At 36.7% G+C, this 24,893-nt stretch overlaps 1 protein-coding gene across 1 annotated transcript; it reads left to right on the top strand.

Annotated features, from left to right (window-relative positions):
- Positions 1-876: 876 nt before the first annotated feature.
- LOC100659683 (olfactory receptor 5F1-like) lies at positions 877-4,931 on the top strand. The gene has a single exon (XM_023541856.2). The coding sequence runs from the start codon at positions 1,462-1,464 to the stop codon at positions 2,416-2,418; it is 957 nt and encodes a 318-aa protein (XP_023397624.1). The 5' UTR covers positions 877-1,461; the 3' UTR covers positions 2,419-4,931.
- Positions 4,932-24,893: the final 19,962 nt, after the last annotated feature.

The raw sequence follows: 24,893 nt of genomic DNA on the forward strand, positions 1-24,893 counted from the left end.
TTTCACTTGTGAATTTGGTCTAGAAATACTATTGTACCACCCCTTATAGAATGATAGTCACCGACAGTAATTGCAAACAACCAAGAAAAAAAGAGTTGAAATCATAAAAATAAATTTGGTATGGTTATCTATTTTCCTATCTGCTCAGGTAAAAGTATTTCTTTGAAGATGGTCACAAAGAATACTAGGTAGTTTCCCATTCTCCTTAATTTCACTGGGGAGCAGAGCTGAATTGTAGGTTACATTTACCCAGGTGTACACACACAGACTAAAGAAAAGTACAAATTTGGTAGTGCTCTATCTATTCCTTTGGAATAAGCTAAAAATACCAAGAAAGAGGAAATGTAAACAGTCAATTAAAAAATGAATTATCTGCCTTTGGTGAAGAACTTTAATATAACACGGAGAGCAGAAGCCACACCATGATGCAAGCTCCACAGGTCTGATTCCATCAGCTTTGAAGTACATATACATGTGCTTAGTGTCATATTGTATTTCCTTTTGAGATTAAGCTTTCTGTCTTTAGAGAATTGACTTCACAATTAATACCTACATCTAATCCCCATAGCTCCTCAATCCTCTTGAAGGAAAACAAAATAAAAGTACCTTAACATGTATTTACTGAGAAGGTATCTCAAAATTTACAAGAAGGTAATTCATCTTTACACTGCATTTAAAAAAGAATGAAATTTTTCTTTTTTAACCTCCAAATGAGAACCTTAATAATAATGAAATTGGTAGACTACACAGGTAAGATACTCTCTGGGAAGGAAGTTCTAAGGATTTCATACTGTTGTTCACTGGGGTGCATAAATACCCTATCTGCTATTAAATGACATTAATTTGGTATATGTGTCATCCTCGTAACAACAACAACCATTTGGCTCACTATACAAAATTATCCTTAAATGTATAATGGGTGTCAAAGTATCTCTCAGATTTAATTGTCAAAATTTTTCCTACTTAGGGTTATACAAAAGCTATTTCTAGGGGGGAATGTATGAATTTTGGAGAGATGATCATCGTGGTTTTAAGGGAGAGAAAACATTATCTTTGAGTTAAATCCACATAACCGTAAAAAGAACCAAAGAAACTTCAGCAAGAATATTTCTATCCTTTACATTTTAATGTGCCCTGGCATACAAAGAAGAGAACAACCAATGTTACATTTGCAGAAGCTGAACTGGAGTCCGTGGACTTAGATAAGTGATTTAAAAGTCCTCCAACCCAGTTTCGAAACAGACAATCCTTTGTTAAAACAAAATACATTTTCCAGTAGTACTCTATTTTTCCTCTTACTTCAGTCATTTCATTTACTATTCCATGTTATCCTAGGTTTTTATTTTTATTTTTTTCCATGTGTAAATATCCTTATTGACATTTCAACTTCTTCCTGTAAGGTTTTGGAGAGGGAAATATTTACACTTGATCCAAAGTTTACACAAAATCTCTTTGTAACAAATGACCAGAAAAAATCGTACCTCACTGACCGAGTTCATCCTGCTGGGATTAGCAGACACCCTGGAGCTACAGATCACCCTCTTTTTGTTCTTTGTTGTGATTTACACACTCACAGTCCTGGGGAATGTGGGGATGATCCTGCTAATCAGGGCAGACTCTCGACTTCACACACCCATGTATTTCTTCCTGGCTAACTTGTCTTTTGTGGAGGTTTGCTACTCGTCCACCATCACCCCAAAGATGCTGGTAGATCTCTTGTCTGAGAAGAAAACCGTCGCCTTTGCTGGCTGCTTCCTGCAGATGTATTTCTTTATCGCCCTGGGAACAACTGAATGCATCCTCTTTGGGTTAATGGCCTATGACCGTTATGTGGCCATATGTAACCCACTCCTCTACTCCTTAATCATGTCCAGGAGAGTCTGCCTTAAAATGGCAGCTGGGGCCTTTACAGCAGTATTACTGAACTCCATGGTTAACACAAGTTATGTAAGCAGCTTACCATTGTGTGGTTCCAATATCATCCATCACTTCTTCTGTGACAGCCCCCCTCTTTTTAAGCTCTCTTGTTCTGACACAAGCCTGAATGAAAGCATCTTTTCCACTTTTGCCTGCGTGAATATGTTTGGAACTCTGCTGGTCATCATTACTTCCTACTCCTACATTCTCTTCTCCATCTTTCATATGCATTCAGGGGAGGGGAGGCGCAAAGCATTCTCAACTTGTGCCTCCCACTTGACTGCTATAATTCTGTTCTATGCAACCTCCATCTGTACTTATTTGTGTCCCAGGTCTAGTTACTCCCTGAGTCAGGATGAAGTGGCTTCTGTGTTCTACACAGTAGTGATCCCCATGCTGAATCCCCTGATCTACAGCCTCAGGAATAAGGAAGTAAAGAAGGCTTTGTGGAATGTGACTACCAGGAAAAGAATCCCTTCATTTCTGATGCTGCCTGGTTAATTTTTCTGAACTAAATTGAGTATTTAGTTATTTCCCGAACAAAATAAAGTTTTTGATTAACTTCCAAGGGCTAATTCAAACATACAGGTTCTCATTAGAATATTTTCAAAGTAAACACATTCTTTTAATACTCAGATATCTGTATCTAATTAGAGATAAGATAAATTAGACAAATAATAACAGGGGCATGGATGTTTATGCTATGATCAGTCTATATGGTCACTGGGTCTTTTAAAATAGAACTTATTTATAATGCACACTTGGCTGTAGAAAAAAGGAGATTAAGTATTTAGAGACAAAAGTCACAATATCACATAGAACTAGCCATATAGAATATTTTGGTCCACCAAAAAAAAAAAAAAATTTTTTTATTCAATGTTTTCCCATATGCATTCTTTTTTACCACTTGTTAAGATAACTGTTAGCTATCTATAACATATTTCATAAATGCTTTGAAGTTATAACGGACTTTTTTTTTTAATTTAGATATATATCATGGAAGGGGTGCTTAAATCAAACTTCAGGACTAAACTTTTATTACACTTTCAAGCTTTTATCTTTCTATTTCTCTTTCCCTATCGCACCTACATTTGTTAAAGAATGAGTGTGGCTTCATGCAAAAAATGGCTCTTAAGGACACTGCTGACTGATTTGAATGCGCCAATGACAGCACTCCTTTCATTCCCTGACCTTTTTCTTGAAACTTTCTGAACCCTTCTTCCCCTTTCTGTCTTCCAGAGTCACACACACATAAACACCCATCAAAAAAAAAAGATACAACCCAGTCAGCTATTACAAAGGGTTCCAATAGACGACAGACTTTTAAAGGAAGTAGATGAGTCTTCAATGGATGAATCTAACACAAATTCTTTATTAGGTTCTTGATTTCCTTCATAGAAATCTTCTTTCAATTGGTAATAGAGAGCAATTGAAAGTCACCTTAATATAAGTGGGAAGCACAATTAATATAGAGGTTGCCATCAAAGGTTTACTTACAATGTGTGTTTTAAGGAAATTATGTATTGATCAAAACATCGCATAATGAAACAGTAATATGTGGCTTCCGCTGTAAAACTTAGGGATAGAAAAAACGTGTTGGAGACGCAATAAAGTCATTCCGATGTTTGGGGTTTTCAGCATGTCTTATTTTGAGCCATGTTCTCTGCTGTCTAACTCAGCTGTCCTCAATCTGACTAATCTCATTTACAAAGTCTACAGATATTGCCGTCTTTGGAAGCTAGTACCACCTCCTGATGCTGGGTCCATTTTAATTCATTGAACATGTGTTTTACATAGATTTTGATACTTTCTCTAACTCCTAATTACATGTAGTAAAACTCTTTTTTAAAAAAAATTGTCAAATTCCCTGGCTTATTGTTCAATGTATTTATATGAAAAAAATTTCAAAAAATTTTATTTTCTCTAACTCAAAGGAAATTTTGCTTTAAAAAGTAATGAGAAACATAATTTTATATATAATGTGATTTCCTCACCTCTTTCTTTAACATTTGACAATATTTATCAAACCCTCCTTTATAAAGTTAATGCTCTTTTGGTCTCTTTGATATAGTATCCTAATTGTTTTTATTTTTCTACTTTCCCAATCTCTCTTGTTTTCACTTAAATATTTGATGTTACACCCTTCCCAAACTTGCACAGGTATCAATTAATAGTTCACCTTTGCTCAATTTTTTTTTTGGATAATGAATTTGTTAATGTTAATTAATGGAATTTGAGATATTGCCACTAGGTTTTGTTCTGCATGTTATGTTCAGTAGTGATTATCCATTGCCACCAACTCAATTCCAACTCATAGCAACCCTACAGGACAAAGTAGAACTGCCTCCTAGGATTTCCAAGAAGCACCTGGTGGATTTGAACTGCCGACCTTTTGGTTAGCAGCCATAGCACTTAACCACTACACCACCAGGGTTTCCCAATAGTGACTAAAAAAAAAAAAAGATTGCTATCAAGTTGCTTCCAACTCATAGAAATCCTATATGACAGAGTAGAACTGCCCCATAGAGTTTCCAAGGAGCACCTGGTGGATTGGAACTGCAGACTTTTTGGTTAGCAGGCATAGCTCTTAACCACTACACCACCAGGGTTTCCTAGGTGAGGCCAAATAGAGACTTGGTTTACAAAATGTGAACATTACAAAGCTGAAAAAGGAAATAATTTGGAAGAAATAATGGAATTCAAGAATCATATAGATTCAAATAATAAACCAAAAACATTAATGTTATATTACTAAGAGACAGAGTCCCATATATAGACAGAAAACAAATGTGTACAAATGGTTTAATATTAATGTATAGAAATTTTTGAATTCTCTTAAATGTCAACTAGCATGTACACCATACTTTACATAGCTCTATTATCTATGGGAAGTCATGCTTCTAGTTATAAAATAAGACTAATGCCCTAGTTAATTGAAGAAATAATTCCATTTCAATTCACACTGGTCCTATAAAACCAATGACGGTATATTAATTTATAGTCAACATGCTTCAGAAGAGACAAATAAACACTGGTAGTAGTACCCAAATTGTCCAGGTGTCTAGAAAAAAAAGTCAAAAAGTGGTCAAGTTGATGTGAGAATATTTAATCTGTAAAAGAGGAATACAGAATAACTTAATAGCTCTATTGAAAACATGGGATATATGTCAAATAGAATGTGTCAAGTGTAGAATGTATGTCAAACAGAACCTGTGATATCAGAAAGTAGAAATATAGTCACTGTAGCTAAACTTAAATACAATTTACTGCTTTGGCAGGGAACTTTGTACATACTATCAATGAGATTTTCTTTCAATTTTGATATTTTAATGCTTCTGCGAAGATGTTGCCCACATCCATCACATTAGAGGTGTTTGTGTTCGGTAACTTACCAAAAATGATTGCCCCCAGCTTTGTTACTAACGTAGGAGGTTATAAATACTGACCAAGGAATTTTGAAGCTTTGCAAGCCAGGGATCGACCTGATTAAGATCTATGTCAAAAATTTGTCTGAATTTCTGAATCGGGCTGCAAGCCCTCAACCTCCAGAATTTGTGTGATAATTTTAACTCTGTATTGTCAAATGAATAAACACATAAAATAAATAAATAAAACATAGTTTTGTTTCATTGAGATTTTGTTGAGGACATGTCAGATTTATTAATATACTAGCAGCAGAAGAAACAAGGTGAAAAAAATTGTGATTTGGAGGGAGCAGGGGAATAGAGGAAATCCTGGTGGTGTAATGGTTAAGTGCTATGGGTGCTAACCAAAACGTTGGCAGTACGAATCCAGCAGGTGCTCCTTGGAAACCCTATGGGGCTGTTCTACCCTGTCCTGTAAGGTCTCTGTGAGTGGAAGTCGACTTGATGGCAACAGGTTTTTATTTTGTTTTTTAAGGGAATAGAAATGTTGTTTTTATGGGAACAGGATGCTTACATAAGTAGCATAAAAAAAAGTGAAAGAAAAGTTGGTTTTATTTCATGCATCATAAAATCATCATGTTGAAATCATGTGTTAACAAAGAAGACTGTGTAACAGAATCATTAGAAATGGTAGATTTGGCGAGCATTAGTTAGAAGAAACAAGCACACAGCTAAAGAGCAAATGGTAAAAATATAACTATGGCTGATTGTAATGCGATAGTTGTATTCCCTGTAGTAGTTTACCAGCTAACCGTGGGCTCATATAATGATGTCAGAAGCAGAGTAACAAGTTGTATTTTTAAATGGGCCATTGTCGATGATTTTTTTGTTTCCAATTTCTTAATCTTGATTTTTCCTTTAATAATAATACATATTACATTTTTCCTCCTGGGCATAGGCTGATAGCTTCGTATCAGAAGTGTTGTTATTGTTAGCTGCCTTTAAGTTGATCCAGGACTCATGACAACACCATGTATACAGAACAAAATGCTGCCCGGTCCAGCACCATCCCCATTATTTATTGTGGAGCAGACCATTGTGACCCATAGGGTTTTTTTTAGAAGCAGATCACCTTTCTTCCTACTAGATCTTAGTCTGGAAGGTCCAGTGAATCCTGTTCATATCAAAGCAACACACAAGTCTCCAGTGACAGACGGGTGGTGGCTGTGTGCGAGTTGCATTGCCCAGGAATCAAACTTGAGTCTCCTTCGTAAAGGTGAGAATTCTACCACTGAACCACTGTAAAAGACTGTATAATGTGTATTTTCATTTCTTCTCTTAACTGATTTAAAAAAGCAATTGTATAAAACAATATGTATATGATTTCTGTTTGGGCCTACAAAACGTAGAAATAAAATATATCTGACAATAACAGCACACAGGCATGGGGGAAGGAAGCTGTGTAGGAGTAAGGAAATAACACCTGAAGGTTGTGCCAGTCCAGAGGAACAAATGAAGAGAACCAGAAATGGTAAATAAGAAGGTTAATGCAGTAAACATTATGAATACATACTTTTTTTCCCTCTTTTCTCATTATCTTTTATTGCATAAATCTACATAAAGTAATGGGCTCAAACATAGCAACAATTGTGAAGATGGAGAAGTGACGGGCAACGTTTTGTTCTGTTGTACAAGGGGTTACTATGAGTCAGAACTAACTCAGCTGCACCTAACAACAACAAAAAACAATGTAAGAATTAAAATAATTTATTTTGGAGTTTATAACACACAGAGATACAAAAAGTATAACAGTAATAGCCAAAAGGGGAAAGAGAGAATAGAGCTACATAGAAGTAACATATTCTTATCATTAGAATTACGTTAGCACAAATCTGAAAGAATCACTGTTAAGTTTTGGTCTATATTGTAAGCCCTAGAATAAACACAAAGAAATAACACAAGAAATAGTAAAAATATTATTAAAACTTGCACTAGAAAATATTCACACTTTGCAAAAGAAAAGATTAAAGGAAGAATGGGGAGAAAAAAGAGAGCTACATACAAAACAAAGTAAAATGGCTTCAAGTATAAACACAATCCAGTCAAAAGTCAGAGGTTGTCAGACTAGAAAAAAAAAAAAAAATGAAGATCCTACTATATGCTACTGAAAGGTGACAAATTTTAGATTCAAGGACACAAGTAGATTGAAAGTAAAGCAATGGTGTTTGCATCGTGATTGTCTACTTTGTCTTTCTCATAAAGTGCCGAAAAAAGTAACAATTGACCAAACTATAAGGTAAAGTATAAAAGATCTGTAAGTTTCCAGAGAAATCCAGTTGATGGGATTCAAAGCTCTGAATGGAAAGGTGAAAATTTGAACATATGCAGAAATAGTTCAAGTTCCTCTGTTGTAATCAGAAGGACAGAAAAAGAATGGAAAGATGAAAGTATGTTTTTGTAGATGCAGGTAGATTTTCATATTTATTACCAGCCATTTGAGGATGTTCCTATCTGATACCTTCTATTTCTTCTTTTAACATAAATGTGAGGTAGCTAGGTGAATGGAATAGGAGTATGGAACATCAGAAACTACAGAACAGCAAGAAAGATTTTGAAATATTCGTGTCAGAAAGAGTTTGTTTAAGCCAGTGTGGCACACTCAGACTCAATTAAAGACAGTCTGATGAAGGATTGTTCAGAAAATGTGAACAGGAATAGTGAACTCAACGGGAGCTGAGAAGGTATCACCAGTATTGACCAAAGAAACTAGAGGAAGAACCTATTCAGGAACTTAGAGAGGACTGCAGCCAAGGAGGATGAGTTCTGTGTTAAGATAAACCAAACCAAACCCACTGCCGTCAAGTAGATTTCGACTCATAGCGACCCTATAGGACAGAGTAGAACTGCCCCACAGAGTTTCCAAGGAGCGCCTGGTGGATTTGAACTGCCAACCTCTCAGTTAGCAGCTGTAGAGCTTAACCACTACACCACCAGGGTTTCCTGTGATAAGATATACGGCCTTTAATAGGAAAAAATGCCACTGCAGATCTCAGCATAGCTGAGAAAGAACAGAGGAAAAAGTGCATTACTCTTTTTCTTCTCAAATGTTCATCTCTTTCATCTCCACTGGCAAAAAAAAAAAAAAGTTGCTATCAGTTCCACCTCATGGCAATCCCGTGAATATCGGAGAAGAACTTGCTTCAAATGGTTTTAAACGGTTGAGTCTTCAGAAGTTTATCACCAGGCCTTTCTTCTATGCACCTCTTGATGGATCTAATCTCCAAACTTTCAGTTAGCAGCTACATGCACTAACCATTTGCAACACCCATGGACTGTCTTCCCTTGGCCAAACCCAATCAGAAGCCAAGTTCAAGGAAACCTGAGTGATCAAAACCAGAGTTTAGTGACACAGGACATAAACGAAAGCAGAGTTGGGTGGGAAATGGAAATGGGCCAGCAAAACGTTGTCTAAAAAAACATTGTCTAGCATGGTTTATTTCTTTTGCCTTTCAGCATCCACTCTTATCTTTTATCTTCAAGGAGGGGAAAAAAAAAGACAGAGGGAACACAAAAGCTCCATTGCTACCATATCGAATCAGGTGATGTAAATTCAGTATTCCTTTCATTTGGATCTAAAATAGAAAACATAGCCAACACCAGTCCTCTTCATGTAAGGCAGTTAGTGAAATCAGAAAAAATATATATATATTTATATATATAATTAGCAAAAAAATATAAATGCATTTTAGCTGTTGAGGCCAGTTTAACATTCCCCATTACTCTTTGCAGGAATTTAGGTTGGTCAATTTTCTTTTCCATTGTTTTTTCTTTTTTAACTTGGTGTGTGTGTGTGTGTGTGTGTGTGTGCGCGCTGATTCAAAGCTTCATTCTAATAGAATTTAAGTATTAATGGCCTTTGTAAGTCTGGTGGTTTTAGTTTTCCATTCTTCAGCGCTTTTGGACATGGGATACTAATAGTTAACCCAGTAAAATCTCTGGTTCCAGGCATGCTCTTTTTCAATTCTGTCATGCAGCAGAAACATATTTTCCTTCCTTGGTAATATTGAATATTTAATAATCATCCTACCTGAGATAATGACCCTCTCCCCTTCCTATTCCTAAATTGCTACAAGGAGCTCCAAAAGGCTGAATGTGAGGGCAATCACAACTTTCATTTTAATTGAAACTTGACTTTTTACTCAGTGGAACCATTCTTCTCTTGAATACTAGTAATTCAGTAATAATGCAGAGAGCCTAGAATCACAGGAGGAGAAAGTAAATTAAAAAACACAATATTATGTTAGATCTAGTTTTAATAGTGACTGTTCCTAGTTCCGCTTTTTGAGTTCCAAATCCAATAATTCTGACTGTATGGGAGAAGATGCCCCTGTCTCTCTGCTAGCTTCTGTCTTTTATATCTCAAAAGAAATTGACTTAAAAGGCAATCTTGTAGATTGAGTCCTGACTCATTAACATAATTGCCTCTAATCCTGCCTCATTAACATCATAGTGGTAGGATTTACAATGCACAGAAAAATCACATCAGATGACAAAATTGTGGTCAATTACGTAATGGTGGAAATTATAGCCCAGTTGATACACGTTTTTCGCAGGCACAATTCAACCCATAGGAGCCTACATGAATTATATATGAATTTTCCTAGCGGTCATTCCAACAAAGCCTGGAGTTGCCATTTTTAAGAGCACAGCTGCTAACCAAAAGGTTACTAACCGGAAGGTTGGTAGTTCAAACCCACCCAGCGCTCCCCAGGAGAAAGTCCTGGCAATCTTCTTCCTTAAAGATTGTTGTTGTTGTTGTTAGGTGCTGTCAAGTCAGTTCCGACTGATAATTACCCTATGCACAACAGGATGAAACACTGCCCAATTCTGTGGAATCCTCGCAATCATTCTTGAGCCCATTGTTGATGCCACTGTGTCAATCCATCATGTTGAGGGTTTTCCTCTTTTTCACTGACCCTCTAATCTACCAATGATGTCCTCCCCCGGGACCTGGCCCCTTCTGATAACATGTCAAAAGTATGTGAGATGAAGTCCATCATCCTCGCTTCTAATAAGCATTCTGGCAGTACTTCTTCTAAGACCCATTTGTTCGTTCCTTGGCAGACCATGGTATATTTGATATGCTTCACAAGTTTCATAATTCAAGGCATCAATTCCTCTTCAGTCTTCCTTACTCATTGCCCAGCTTTCACATGCATAAGAAGTGATTGAAAACACCATGGCTTGCTTCAGGTGCCACTTAGTCCTTAAAGTGAGATCTTTGGAGCAGACTCACCCAGTGCAATGTGTCAAATGATTTCTTGATTGCTCCTTCCATGGGTGTTGATTGTGGACTCGAGTGAAATGAAAACCTTAACAACTTCACTGTTTTCTCCATTGATCATGATGTTGCTTATTGGTCCAGTTGTGAGGATTTTTCTTTTCTTTATATTGAGGTGTAATCCATACTGAAGGCTGTGGTCCTTGTGTTCTTCATCAATAAGTGCTTCAAGTCCTTTTCACTTTCAGCAAGCAAGGTTGTGTTATCTGCATATCACATGTTGTTAATGAGTCTTCCTCCAAAACTGATTTCTCATTTTTCTGCATATAGTACAGTTTCTCAGATTATTTTTTCAGCATACAGATTTAAAAAATATGGTGAAAAGTACAACCCTGACACACACCTTTCTTTACTTTAAATCACACAGTGTCTCCTTGTTCTGTTCCAATGATTGCCTCTTGGTCTAAGTACAGGTTCCTCATGAGCATAATTAAGTGTTCTGGAATTCCCATTCTTTGCAATATTATCCATGATTTTCTATGACCCACAGAGTGCAATTCCTCTGCATAGTCAATACACAGGCAAACGTCTTTCTGATCGTCTATGTTTTCAGCCAGTGTACATCTGACGTGAGCAATAATATCCCTTTTTTCACACCCTCTTCATAATTTAGCTTGAATTCCTAGCAGTTCCCTTTTCATATACTGCTACAGCCACTTTTGAATCATCTTTAGCAAAATTTTACTTGTGTGTGATATTGTTCAATAATTCTGCATTCTGTTGTACTATCTTTGAAATGGATACAAATATGCATCTCTTCCAGTCAGTTGGCCAAGTAGCTTTCTTCCAAATTTCTTGGCATAAATGAGTGAGCACTTCCACCTCTACATCTGTTTGTTGAAACGTCTCAGTTAGTGTTCTGTCAGTTATTGAAGGCTTGTTTTTTGCCAATGCTTTCAGTGCATCTTGAGCCTCTTCCTTCATTACCATCGTTTCTTGATCATATGTTACCTTCTGAAATGTTTGAATGTTGACCAATTCTTTTTGGTACAATGACTCTGTTCATTACTTCCATCTTATTTTGATTTTCCCTGCATCTTTTAGTATTTTCCCCCATTGAACCCTTCAATACTGCAACTCATGTATTGAATTTTTTATAAAATTCTTTCAGTTAGAGAAATAAGGAGCATATTCACCTTTTTTGGTTTTCTATCTCCAGGTCTTTGCACATTTCATTATAATACTTTATCTTCTAGAGCTGCCTCTTGAAGTCGTCTGGTTAGCTCTTTTACTTCATAATTTCTTCTTTTCTCTTTAGCTACTCTACTTTCAAGAGCAAATTTGAGAGTCTCTCCTGACACTCATTTTGGTCTTTTCTTCTTTCCTGTCTTTTTAATGACTTCTTGCTTCATTTATAAAGTCCTTGATGTCATTCCACAATTCCTTTGGTATCTGGTCTTTAGTGTTCAATGTTTCAAATTTATTCTTGAGATAGTCTCTAAATTCAGGTGGGATATACTCAAGGTTGTATTTTGGCTCTTGTGGACTTCTAATTTTCTTTAGCTTCAGCTCGAACTTGCATATGAACAATTGATGGTATGTTGCACACTTGGCCCTTGGTCTTGTTCTGATTGATGATATTGAGCTTTTCCAGCCTCTCTTTCCACAGATGTAGTCAATTTGATTCTTGTGTATTCCATCTGGAAGGTCCACATGTATAGTTTCTGTTTATGTTGTTGAAAAGAGATATTTGCAATGAAGAAGTCATTGGTCTTGCAAAAATCTATCATGTGACCTCCAGTGTCGTTTCCATCACCAATGCCATGTTTTCCAAGTAGCAAGTAGCAATCCCTCTTCTTTGTTTCCACCTTTCACCTTCCAATCACCAGTAATTATCAGTACATCTTGATTGCGTGTTTGATCAATTTCAGACTACAGAAGCTGGTAAAAATCTTCAATTTCTTCATCTTTGACCTCAGTGGTTGTGGCATAAGTTTGGATAATAGCTGTACTAATTGGTCTTCCTTGTAGGCATATGGATATTATCCTAATATTGACAGCATTATACTTCAGGATAGATCTTGAAATGTTCTTTTTGATGATGAACATGATGCCTTTCATCTTCAATTTGCCATTCCCAGCATAGCTGACCATATATGGTTGTTCAACTCAAAATGACCAATACCAGTTCATTTCAGCTCACTAATGCCTAGCATATCTATGTTTATAAGTTCCATTTTTAATGATCTCCAATTTTCTTATATTCATATTTTATGTATTCCACACTTTGATTATTAATGGATGTTTGCAGCTATTTCTTCTCATTTTGAGTTGTGCCACATCAGCAAATGAAGGTTCCAAAAGCTTGACGCCAACCACTTCATTAATGTTGACTCCACTTTGAGGCGGCAGCTCTTCCCCGGTCATCTTTCAAGTGCCTTTCTTCCTGAGGGGCTCATCTTCTGGCACTATATTTAACAATGCTCCACCACTATTCTTAAGGTTTTAACTGGGTATTTTTTTTTCAGAAGTAAACAGCCGGGTCCTTGTTTCTAGTCTTAGTGTGGAAGCTCAGCTGAAACCTGTCCACCATGGGTGACCCTGCTTGTATTTGAATACTGGTGGCATAGCTTCCAACATCACAGCAACAGGCAAGCCCCCACAGCATGACGAACTGACAGGTGCATGGGGGCCCCTAAAGATTCCAAAAATTAAAAAAACAAAAAAACCTGTTGCTGTCTGGTCGATTCCGACTCATAGCAACCCTATAGATTACAGCTTAGAAAATCCTATGGGGCATTTCTACACTATCACGTGGGGTCAGTATGAGGCAAAAATAAACTCAACTGCATCTAACAACATTAACAGAGACCGTTCCATATCTACTAAATCAGACTATGTGATGTTAATAGCTGACCATTTTACCATTTGAATATATATATATATATAACTTTAAAACCAATTTTCTTAACTTAATTCCTGTTCCATACACACTTAGGTCATCTTTGAGCTTCAACCACTATGAATATGTATGTGTGGTGAAATAAGCTGAGTTTGTTGTGGGTGGAACATTTAGGGATATAGAGAGTGATAGAAAAGATCGACCAGTGCTGGAAACGGAAGCGATAAATATGATTGTAAGTTATAGGAACACCTTCAGCAGTTACAAAAGTACTGTTAAAGAAAAGCAATTGCCCTTTTAACTATTTCACCACAAATGTGTGTTTGATGGAATTAAAAAAAAAAATTGATGATTTACGTATAGAATAACCCAAAACACATTGACTTTTAAGTTTATTAAGAACACAAAATACACACACACACAAACTTTTTTTTTCATTTTTGCTTCATCAACTCATACATATAAGTTGATTATTTTTGGATTCCAAATAATTAGTGAAGTATTATTTATAACAGTGTTGTGTCTTGCTTAATGCTTAAGCCAAATGTAGTTAGATGTTAATTAATGCAGAATTTCTCTTAAAATATTTTTAAAAATCGCAGCTCTCAAAATTAAGTAGTAAAATGGCAAACAAACTGTCCTAGTTATCCAATGCTTGTATAATAGAAATACCACAAGTGGATGCCTTTAACAAAGAGAAATTTATTTTCTCACAGTAAAGTAGGCTAAAAGTCCAAATTCAAGGTGTCAGCTCCAGGGGAAGTCTTTCTGTTGGCTGTGGAGCAAAGTCTTTCTTGTTAATCTTCTAGGAGCTTCTCTGAGCAGGAGCCCTGGGTCTAAAGGACATGCTCTGCTCCAGGTGCTTCTTTCTTAGTGGTATGAGGTCCCCAACTCTCTGCTTGTTTCCTTTCCTTTTATCTCTTGTAAGATAAAAGGTGGTACAGGCCACACCCCAGGGAAACTCCCTTTACATTGGATCAGGGATGTGACCTTGGTAGGGAAGGTGTTACAATCCCCTGCTAATCCTCTTTAACATAAAATTACAATCACAAAATGGAGGACAACCACACAATATGGGAAATCATGGCCCAGCCAAATTGATACACACACTTTGGCGGGGGCGGGGGGGGCATAATTCAGTCCATGACACAAACAAATAAAAAAAAGTAGTAAAATAACATTGTCCCTAGTGTTGTTATTTTATTCTTTACTCCATTCACAAAATGTGAATCCAAACATCAAGTGGATTCAATTAAGCTATCAATGTCCTTGATATGAACGACGCTGGTGCTGACAACATAGGATAAAGAGAACAGAATTAAGAGGGTAACTTTGATAACAAAAGTATATTTGGGAAAGATATGAATCACAGACCATTTGTGAAACGTGTCTTAGCAACAACTTTTGGACACAATCTTCTCTAGGTGACACAGTCTTTGGTTTAAGGCTCCCAATAGCATGTTGTTGTTATTATTTATTGTATTTACACTCTTGATTTGTCAAGTACTGAAAAACCATATTAGTCAGTAGTGTTATAAATTATCAGTTTATATTTTTGTCTTTTTTATTTGCTGGCTACTGATAAGTTCTTCATTAATTCAATATTGGTTGACATTTCTCTTTCCTTTTTTATTTTAAAGATTGTCTATTTTCTGTCATTCAAGCTCACTGACAGGCATTTATTTTTAAATATGTTCATTCTTATGATCATAAATTTATCCATCTCTGGTTCTATTGTTACATGCCTTTGAGATATTTTTCAAGGAATAACCATAGATATTATATATTTTGATTCCTTTTAAGTAATAAACACACACATGCACTTCTGTTTCTCTTACAAATCAAAGACACCTTGGCTCCTATTCAAATCTCTCTTCTACATGCTAGATTCTTAAGACATTTAGTAGCAAGAAGAAAGGAAGAAATGCAAATATTTTCTTATGTTATTTTCAGAGTGAATATTGATTACTATTTCCTGTAGTATACCAATTGCACTCTCATTACAGTAAATTGAAGCTACACAGAAAAATATGAAAAATAAAGCAGGAATCATCTGAAATCTTGCCACTGTGAGAAAGCCAATAATCCCCTCTAATCCACACCCACTCAAAAAATGCTCATGTACATATCCATACATACCCGCTACTGACACGCAGATGTAAATAATTGAATGGAGTTATGAGGTGCCATGTTTCATTATAGGGAGCACTGATGGTGCAGTGGTTAAGTGCTTGGCTGCTGCCTGAGACGATGGTGGTTCAATCCATCAGGATCTCCATATGAGAAGGAAGTCTGCTCCAGTAAAAATTACAGCCTAGGAAGCCCTCTGTGACAATTCTACTCGTTGTATAAGCTCACCATGAGTCAGAATCAATTCATTGGCAATGGGTTTGTTTTTTACAGGTTTCTACTTCATTGTTTTACAAAAATGGAGGGAAGTTTTAGAAACAGATTTTAATTCTTTTATACATCAAGACATCTTCACGTTTCTTCACCATGGCTGTTCTAAAATCTTCTTAATGCGCTGTATAATTTTATGGTATAGACATACTCCAGCATCTTAATATAATCTCTAATTCCATTCGCTTCCAATTTTGTGTTTTTACTATATTCTTTTTTGGTTAAATATTCCTCAACAAATGAGTATTTGTAGTAATCACTTTCATACAAGTATTGTTATTTGCATAAAATGGGTTTTCCTTAAGTCAGTTTAGAGATTAAAAGGGTTAGTTTTTTGTTTATCTTTCACAAAGAAAAAAATGCTAAATCACTGTCCAAAAGGTATGCAAAAATAGAATGGAAGAATGATGAACTAGTGGGAGCCTGCAAGAAATAGAATTCATTCAAGATAATTCCAATTAAAGTACTTTAGTGTAAAGGCTATTTACATGGGTATGATTGGATTATGGGGGAAAATACCAGATAATACAAAACCAAGGCCTGAAGCTAAAAGTGGAGGATATAATGTTACCAGAGAATGGCGAGAGATGGGACCATAGATATGGGTACACCCTGAAGCAATGTAGCTTGCAGAGACATGGGCAGAGACAACATATAGGAGCAGAGAAAAAACTGTGGAGAAAAGCCAAGTTCTCCCCAGCTTCCACCATCTCAGCTACTGCTGGTGTTTTTCACTGGCTAAATCCAACCAGAGGGGCAGAGAAAGACAGAAAATACGTCTGGAGGAATGGGAAATATAAGAAAAAATTATCACAGAGCGTGGCCCTAATTCAGAATTATACAACACACTCAATTATCTTTCACTGTATTATTCAGAAAATCTCTTACCTCACTTGTTCAGTCAGAGAAAAGATTGATCTTATTTTTGCACTTAAGTTAATTTGTGGTTTGATTACACAGAAGTAATTAATTGTATGAAACAAAGGTACCTTGACATAATGTGAGATTGTTAGCACACCGTAAATTATCTCTGTTTAAGAATGTAGAAAGAAAACTAGAAGATTTTCCCATTGTATCTACGTGGCAAAATGTATGCATATACTTTCTGTAATTTCAAGTCATTGCATCATGTTAATAATTAGGTAGCAGCCTCTTCAATGCCACCATGACATCTTTATTCCTCAGACTATATATAACAGGATTCATCATTGGTGTCGAAATGGTGTAGAAAAGACAGAGCAGTTTCCCCAGTCCTTCAGACTGATTTGGTTTGGGCAGTAAATAATTGATAGCAGCTGTTCCATAGAATAAGATTATAACTGTCAGGTGAGAAGAACAGGTGGAGAAGGCTTTGACCCTTCTTTTGGCTGAGGACAATTTCAGAATACTGGAGTTAATTTTGCCATAGGAAGCAACGATCAACAGAAATGGAAACATCGAAAACATCGTAGCTAATATATAGACCACCATCTGATTCACTAATATGTCCCTGCATGCAAGCTTGATTACTGGGGGGATGTCACGAAAGAAATGATTAATTGTGTTAGGCCCACAAAAGGACAGAGAGAAAATCTGGCACGTTTGCCCAATTTGGACTAGAATTCCACTGATCCAGGAGCCAGCCACTAACTGGATACAGACCCTGTGGTTCATGACTACAGGGTAATGCAGAAGGTTACAAATGGCCACATAGTGGTCATAGGCCATCACTGTCAGGAGCAAACACTCTGTGCCTGCAAATGTAAGAAAAAAAACACATTTGCATAGCACAGGCCAAAAAGGAAATATTTCCTTTCTGGGTCCAAATGTCCATGAGCATTCCTGGGATAGTGACTGTTACATAACATATTTCCAAATAGGAAAAATTGCCAAGGAAAAAATACATGGGGTTCCGGAGAGTAGGGTCAACTGTTGTTATCAGTATTATGATGCTACTGCCCAACAAAATAATCAGATACATGATGAAAAATGTCCCAAAGAGTATCCACTGTAAATTGGGTTCATTGGAAAACCCCACGAGAACAAACTCCGTAATTGTAGTATTACTTGATTCTTCTGCTTTTAATTTGGTTTCCATCTGTGGATATGATGAATTCAAGATGGTTAATTTATTCACTACTTTGAAAAGCATGTTAACTTCTGTAAATTGGATAGGTACTTGTGTAAACCTACATTATTAATTAATTAATTCCTCCATCACCATGCTCCATTTCTAGAGAATGACATTTGAAACTTCGGCAATGAACTGATATGCTATAAAATCAATTCAACAAATAAAATTCTTTTATATTTTATTAAACTTGGGTTGTAATGATAATGGAGATATTGAGAAGTGTACACTGTTAATTAGAGCTTATTTTGTAGGAAAGAGATCTGATTATTTCACCCCAATAAGAGTGTATCTTTATCTATTGTTTAGTCTCAGCTCTTGGATTTTTCTCTATAGACATCCCTACTTGAGTTTTCTCAAGTCAATTTTTTTTTTACTTAATTCTTCATTCAAAGTTAGTTTGAAGACTTTCCTTTTATAAGACTTGGTTTTCTTAAGCCAATCCTTTGTTACTGAGAGAATAAATGTGTACATTATTAGTTTTCTATTATCTGTATCCCTTCCATTGCTTATAAAAAAAATAAAAAACATTAAGCTCAGCATCCTCTTCAATAACATTACCTTTCAACATCCCTATTCAGTTTGTGATAAATGTTAATTAACCTTTAATTCAATCAAGAAATATGACCCACTCCTCACAATATTTTTTTTCACTCTTTACCCACCTAAGATTCTAAGCTCCATTGTCATATAATTTCCTTGCTGCCAAATCTAACATTCTCTCCCCCCATTTAGAATAATTTTCATTTATAAAAGTATAAGTTTGATTAAACAAACTTATTATTTACTCTGGCCCTACTTGAGGACAGAGGATGTGAATAAGGCCTGAGAAAAACACAACTGTCTTGCTTTACTTTCTATTAACATCTTCAGATATCAAGCAGTCATTGGATACTATTTGACAATTTAGATCACACTTTTTAACATTAACTTTCCAACTTTTCCATACAATTATTCATGTATTTCCTTCTCTCAAATCTATTACCCCATACTCTACCTTCTAGTGCAAACAGCTGATGATTTTGACGTAATAACTTTCAATGTGAAGGTGATCAGACAAACATTCCTCCATATTTCCTTATTTCTATTAGGACTTTTGTTGTTGTTGTTAGGTGTGTTCGAGTCAGTTCCCACTCAAACCAACCGTATGTACAACAGAACAAAACACTGCCTGGTCCTGTGCCATTCTCACAATGCTTGTTATGCTTGAGCCTATTGTTGTAGCCACTGTGTCAATCCATCTCATTGAGGGTCTTCCTCTTTTTTGCTGACCCTCTACTTTTCCAGGTATCATGTCCTTCTCCAGGGACTGATTCCTCCTGATAACATGTCAAAAGTATGTGAGACATAGCCTTGTCATCTTTGCTTCTAAGAAACATTCTGGCTGTACTTCCTCCAAGACAGATTTCCTCCTTCTTTGGCAGTCCAAGGTATAGTCAACATACTTTGCCAACAACATAATTCAAAAGGTCAATTCTTCTTAGGTCTTCTTTATTCATCATCCAACTTTCACATGCATAGGAGGTGATGATTGAGAACTCCATGGCTTGGATCAGGCACACCTTAGTCCTTAAAGTGGCATCTTTGCTTTTTAACACTTCAAAGAGCTCTTTTGCAGCAGATTTGCCCCCTGCAGTGCAGCTTTTGATTTCTTTCTTTTATTGTTTTTTAATTGTTCTTTAAGTGAAAGGGTACAAATCAAGCTGGCCTCTCATGCAAAAATTTTTGTACACCTTGCTATAAACTCCTAGTTGATCCCTCCTTAATGAGACAGCACCCTACTTCTCTCCACCCTGTATTTCTGGGTCCATTCCGCCAGCTTCTGTCCCCCTCTGCCTTCTAATCTCTCCTCCAGACAGGAGTTGCCCACATAGTCTCATGTGTCTGCTTGAGCTAAGAAGCTCACTCCTCACCAGTATCATTTTCTATCTTATAATCCATTTCAATCCCTGTCTGAAGAGTTGGCTTTGGGAATGGTTCCAGTCTTGGACTAACAGAAAGCCTGGAGACCATCTTTTGATTTCTTGACTGTTGCTTCCATGGGTGCTCATTGTGGAGCCAAGTAAAATGAAATCCTTGACAACTGCAACGTTTTCTCCATTTATCATGATGTTGCTTATTGGTTCAGTTGCGAGAATTTTTGTTTTTTTTAAGTTGAGGTGTAAGCCGTAGTGATGGCTGTAGTCTTTGATCTTCATCGAGTGCTTCAAGTGCTCTTTACTTTCAGCAAGCAAAGTTGTGTCATCTGGATGAAGCAGGTTGGTAATGAGTCTTCCTCCAACCCTATTAGTACTATTATCAAAATGACTTTAAGTGAATTACACCTACTCCTCAGTTACTGTTTCATTATGTGATATTCATCATGCAGAATAGTAAAAAAATCTATGATCTGACTTTTTGCACTAAAAAGTCAGCCTGACATTGTGCCAGCAGCTGTGGAGCATCACCTCTCTTGAGCCATCCGCCCCCTCCTGCCAGTGGAGGTGTCAGATCCAGTTGCCATGGACCTGCCTCCTTCATGGCCAAGGTCTCTGTGCAGACAAGCAGGCAGCAAGGAGCCAGAGTGTGCCGGTTCTGGTTTCTGAGCTCTTTTTCAGCCTGAGGTCTTGCAGCTCAAAACTGCTGTTGGGTGGGAAGGGAGGAAAGAAAGAGGCAACAGAGAAGATGTTTGGAAGAAATATGCGTTTGTTTGGTGAAACCCCAAATGAGCCAATCTGGACCTAAAGACTACCTTGGTGGGGCCTGTGCGGAGGCCAGTCTCCGAGCTACCTTATAGGAAGCCCTAGCATTCATGGCTCACCAGGCCCCAAGGGAAAAGGAGCCTCCTGGATCCTCAAAGCAGACCTTGTGGAGTGGGAGTGGAGCCTTGGGAACAGCTCCATGGAGCTCTGATGCAACACAGGAGGAAAGTGAATTGGTTAAGCTGTGGGCCCTTCAGTCACACAGCCCCAGCCCAGCTTCATCCAGCTTTGTTTCCTCCAAACATCCTTCTCCACAGAGGCATAATCCATAATTGGACTTGTCACAGTGATGAGCACATAAGTAAATCTTAGCTGTTAGTATTTCCATGATCACATTTTCTAACTAAAAAAAATAAATAAATAACAAATTGAGATGGTTTGAAAACAAACAAAAAAAATCATCCATTTTCGCATAATACCAATTTTTGCATAACAACCAGGTCTTTGCAAACTAAACATATCCATAAGTAAAGAGTAAGTATTTTTATTATAAATAATAAACACTGTTATGATCATTTGCCATGTATCTAATTTTATTTAATTTATAATTAGGAAAATTAGAGGTCTGCATGTGTTATCTGAAGTAAATTCATTTTCAAATACACTTTTTCCCAGAATTTCATGTTTTTTTCTCTTTTATTAGTTGTATCAAATTTAGAACTATCCTTACATAAAATAACCTATCAATATAATAACAACTTACCTTTAAAGATTGCATAAAGCTGTCTAGGAGAGTCTAGGTGTTTTGATACCACATACTTTTTTTTTTAATTTATACTTCCCCTTCCCCTAAATGTCACTGTGATTCCACAATAGTCTTTGCTTGCTTTCAAACTCTAAGTGCTCTTAAATAGGAAAGAGTTGCACAGTCCCTGGGCGAAATCTCTCTTGGGTATTTACTTAACTTCAAGTAGAATGCTTCTATTTAGCAGTAACTCTGGTTTATTTTTCAAAATGATTTTCTCTGAATAGATCTGACTTTTCTGCAACCCCTTCTTGGCATAAATCCCAAGCAAACTTGCTTTCCCAGACGTGGAGAGAATGCATGGAGGAGTAATACCACTCAGGCTCTAGCATTATTATTTCATAGAAAAAGTTAATCTTTCTTGAGATTGCATTTCAGACCCGTGAATACTGATGTGAATTGGCCTTGAAATCATAAACTAAAAACCTGCTTCTATTTGTAATTTAATTTGTTTCTTCCTGCTTTGGGATTCTATGACTATTTGTCACTCATCTCTCAGTTTGTCATACTGTGGTGGCTTGCGTGTTGCAGTGATGCTCGAAGTTATGTTGCTAGTATTTCAAATACCAGCAGGATCACCCATGGTGGACAGGTTTCAGCTGACATTCCAAACTAAGACAGATTAGAAAGAAGAATCTGGTAGTCTTCTTTTGAAAAAAAAAATGCCATTAAAAATCTTATGAATAGTTGCAGGCCTCTAACTGATATACAATCAGAATGGGAGTCCCTCAGGTTGGAAGGGACTAAAAACACAACTGGGAAAGAGCTGCCTTTTCAAAGTAAAATCAGTCTTAATGATGTGGATGGAGTAAAGCTTTGAGGACCTTCATTTGCTGATGTGACATGACTCAAAATGAGAAGAAACAGGTGCAAGCATCCACTAATAATTGGAATATGGAATATATGAAGTGTAAACCTAGGAAAATTGGAAATCATCAAAAATGAAATGGAACAAATTAAAATTGATATTGTAGGCATTAATGAGCTGAAATGGACAGGTAGTGGCCGTTGTGAATCAATCATAAGGCCTACTATGCTGGGAATGCCAAATTGAAGATGAATGGCATCACACTCATTGTCAAAAAGAAAATTTCAGGAACCATTCTGAAACATAACACTGTCAATGATAGGATAATATCCATGAACCTACCAGGAAGATGAGTTAATACGACAGTTACACAAATTTACACACCAACTACTAAGGCTAAAGATGAAGAAATTGAAGATTTTTACCAACTTCTGCACTGTGAAACTGATCGAACCTACAATCAAGATGCATTGATAATTACTGGTAATTGAGATGCAAATTTGGAAACAAAAAAGAAGGATCAGTATTTGGAAAATACGTACTTGGTGATAGAGATTACTCCAGAGTTCACATGATATAGAATTTTTCAAGACCAATGACTTTTTCTTTCACGATACCTTTTTTCAACAACATAGATGGTAACTATACACATGGACCTACCAGACTGAATATACAGGAATTCAATAGACTACATCTGTGTTAAGAGATGATGGAAAAGCTCAATATCATCGGTCAGAACAAGACCAGGGGCTGACTGTGGAACAGATCATCAACTGATCATATGCAAGTTCAACTTGAATCTGAAAAAATTGAAACAAGTCAAAGTAAGACCTTGAGTATATACCACCTGAATTTAGAGACCATCTCAAGAATAGATTTGAAAATTGAGCACTAATGACCAAACACCAGACAAATTCTGGAATGACATCAAGGACGTCATACATGAAGAGAAGTAAAAGGCTATTAAAAAGACAGGAAAGAAAGAAAAGACCAAAATAGATGTCAGAAGAGACTCGACTCTGAAACTTGCTCTTGAAAGTTGAGTAGTTAAAAAGAAGAAAGGATGAAAAGAAAGAGCTGAACAGAAGATTTGAAAGGGCAGCTCAAGAAAACAAAGTAGTATAATGAAATGTCCAAAGACCTGGAGTTAGAAAACCAAAGAGGAAGAACATACTTGGCATTTCTTTAGCTGAAAGAGCTGAAGAAAAAAAAAAAATCAAGCATTGAGTTGCAATTTTGAAGAATTCTATAGGGAAAACATTGAATGATGCAGGAAGCATCAAAAGAAGATGAAAGGGGTGTACAAAGTCACAACACCAAAAAGAATTGGTTGATGTTCAACCATTTCAGAAAGTAGCATATGATCAAAAACCAATAGTAGTGAGGGAAGAAGTTCAAGTTGCACTGAAGGCATTAGTGAAAAACAAGGATCCGGGAATTGATGCAATACCATTCGAGATGTTTCCACCAACAGATGCATATGGGAGTACTTGGCTGGGCCCACTATAAGCCATACTTCACAGGACCTTGGAACAGAGTGTGAACTCCTGGGAATTTTTCTTTTGGCCTAAGGTAGAGAAATATGGGAAGCAAGGGAGGGTTTATTACTCTAAGACATGGAGATAGAATGAAGCATCTTTTTTTTTTTTTTTCCCTTAGGTTGTGCTTCTATTCTGAAGGATAGCAAAATGCCAGGGGTCATCATGTTTGTCATCCTAGCTCCCAGCTTAAATGTAGAAATGCAAATTTAGGGACAGATTTTGAAGAGGAAAGACTTCAGGCAAGAGGTGCCTCTAGACAGAGCCTGTGTGTAGAGGAGTAGAAGCAGTGACAATTATCCTTGAATGGAGTACTATTATCATGGGGTCCAGAAGCACCAATGTTACACTGTTTACCACAATGCTGAGGCTGCCCCACCACTGCCTGGGGGCTACTCATGCATTCCTTATTCATGACAACTCCATACCACTTCACACTGAGACATGCGAAAAATATAGGCGCATTATGGGACACTGGGGGAAACTCTGATCTGCTTTCTACTTCCTGCTGAGAGTGTGCTTTCCTGGGGTTTCTAGCTTTTCGTCCTCATAACTCTGATACAAATTTCCTCATTGGAAGATCTCTCCCACATGTATAAGTTTGGTCATCTTTTTTTTTGAGATCTACATTCCCAATATTGATATACCTTTTTTCCAATCTATAATTGTAGAACTTCAGATGTGTGTCGTCTGAACATCTAAAATTTTCCTTTAAGCAGCTTTTCCTTTGTTTTAGGATACCTATTGCCATCAAGTCAATTGTGACTCATGGCAGCTTCATGTATTTCAGAGTAGAACTATAAACTTCATAAGGTTTTCAATGGCTATGATCTTATGGAAGTAGATGGCCAAGACTGTCTTCTGCGATGACAATGGGTGGATTCGAAATACCAGCCTTTTAGTTAGTAGCTAAGAGCAAACAGTTTGTGTGACCCAGGAACCAACAGAGACCACTTAACTGTCTTAGATTACTTTTAGGCAGGACAAAATACTTCACTTTGATTGAGATTAGAGGGAAGAATTATGAAATTCTGAAAAGATCCTGAAGATAGAGTCTCGATTTTTTTTTTCAAACAGTTCTAATTA

This window comes from Loxodonta africana, unplaced genomic scaffold (genome assembly GCF_030014295.1).
Source record: "Loxodonta africana isolate mLoxAfr1 unplaced genomic scaffold, mLoxAfr1.hap2 scaffold_55, whole genome shotgun sequence".
NCBI classification, from domain to species: domain Eukaryota; kingdom Metazoa; phylum Chordata; class Mammalia; order Proboscidea; family Elephantidae; genus Loxodonta; species Loxodonta africana.

Bases quoted from the DNA above. Each gene is read 5' to 3' on its own strand.
- LOC100659683 (XM_023541856.2), top strand. From the start codon at position 1,462: ATGACCAGAAAAAATCGTACCTCACTGACCGAGTTCATCCTGCTGGGA.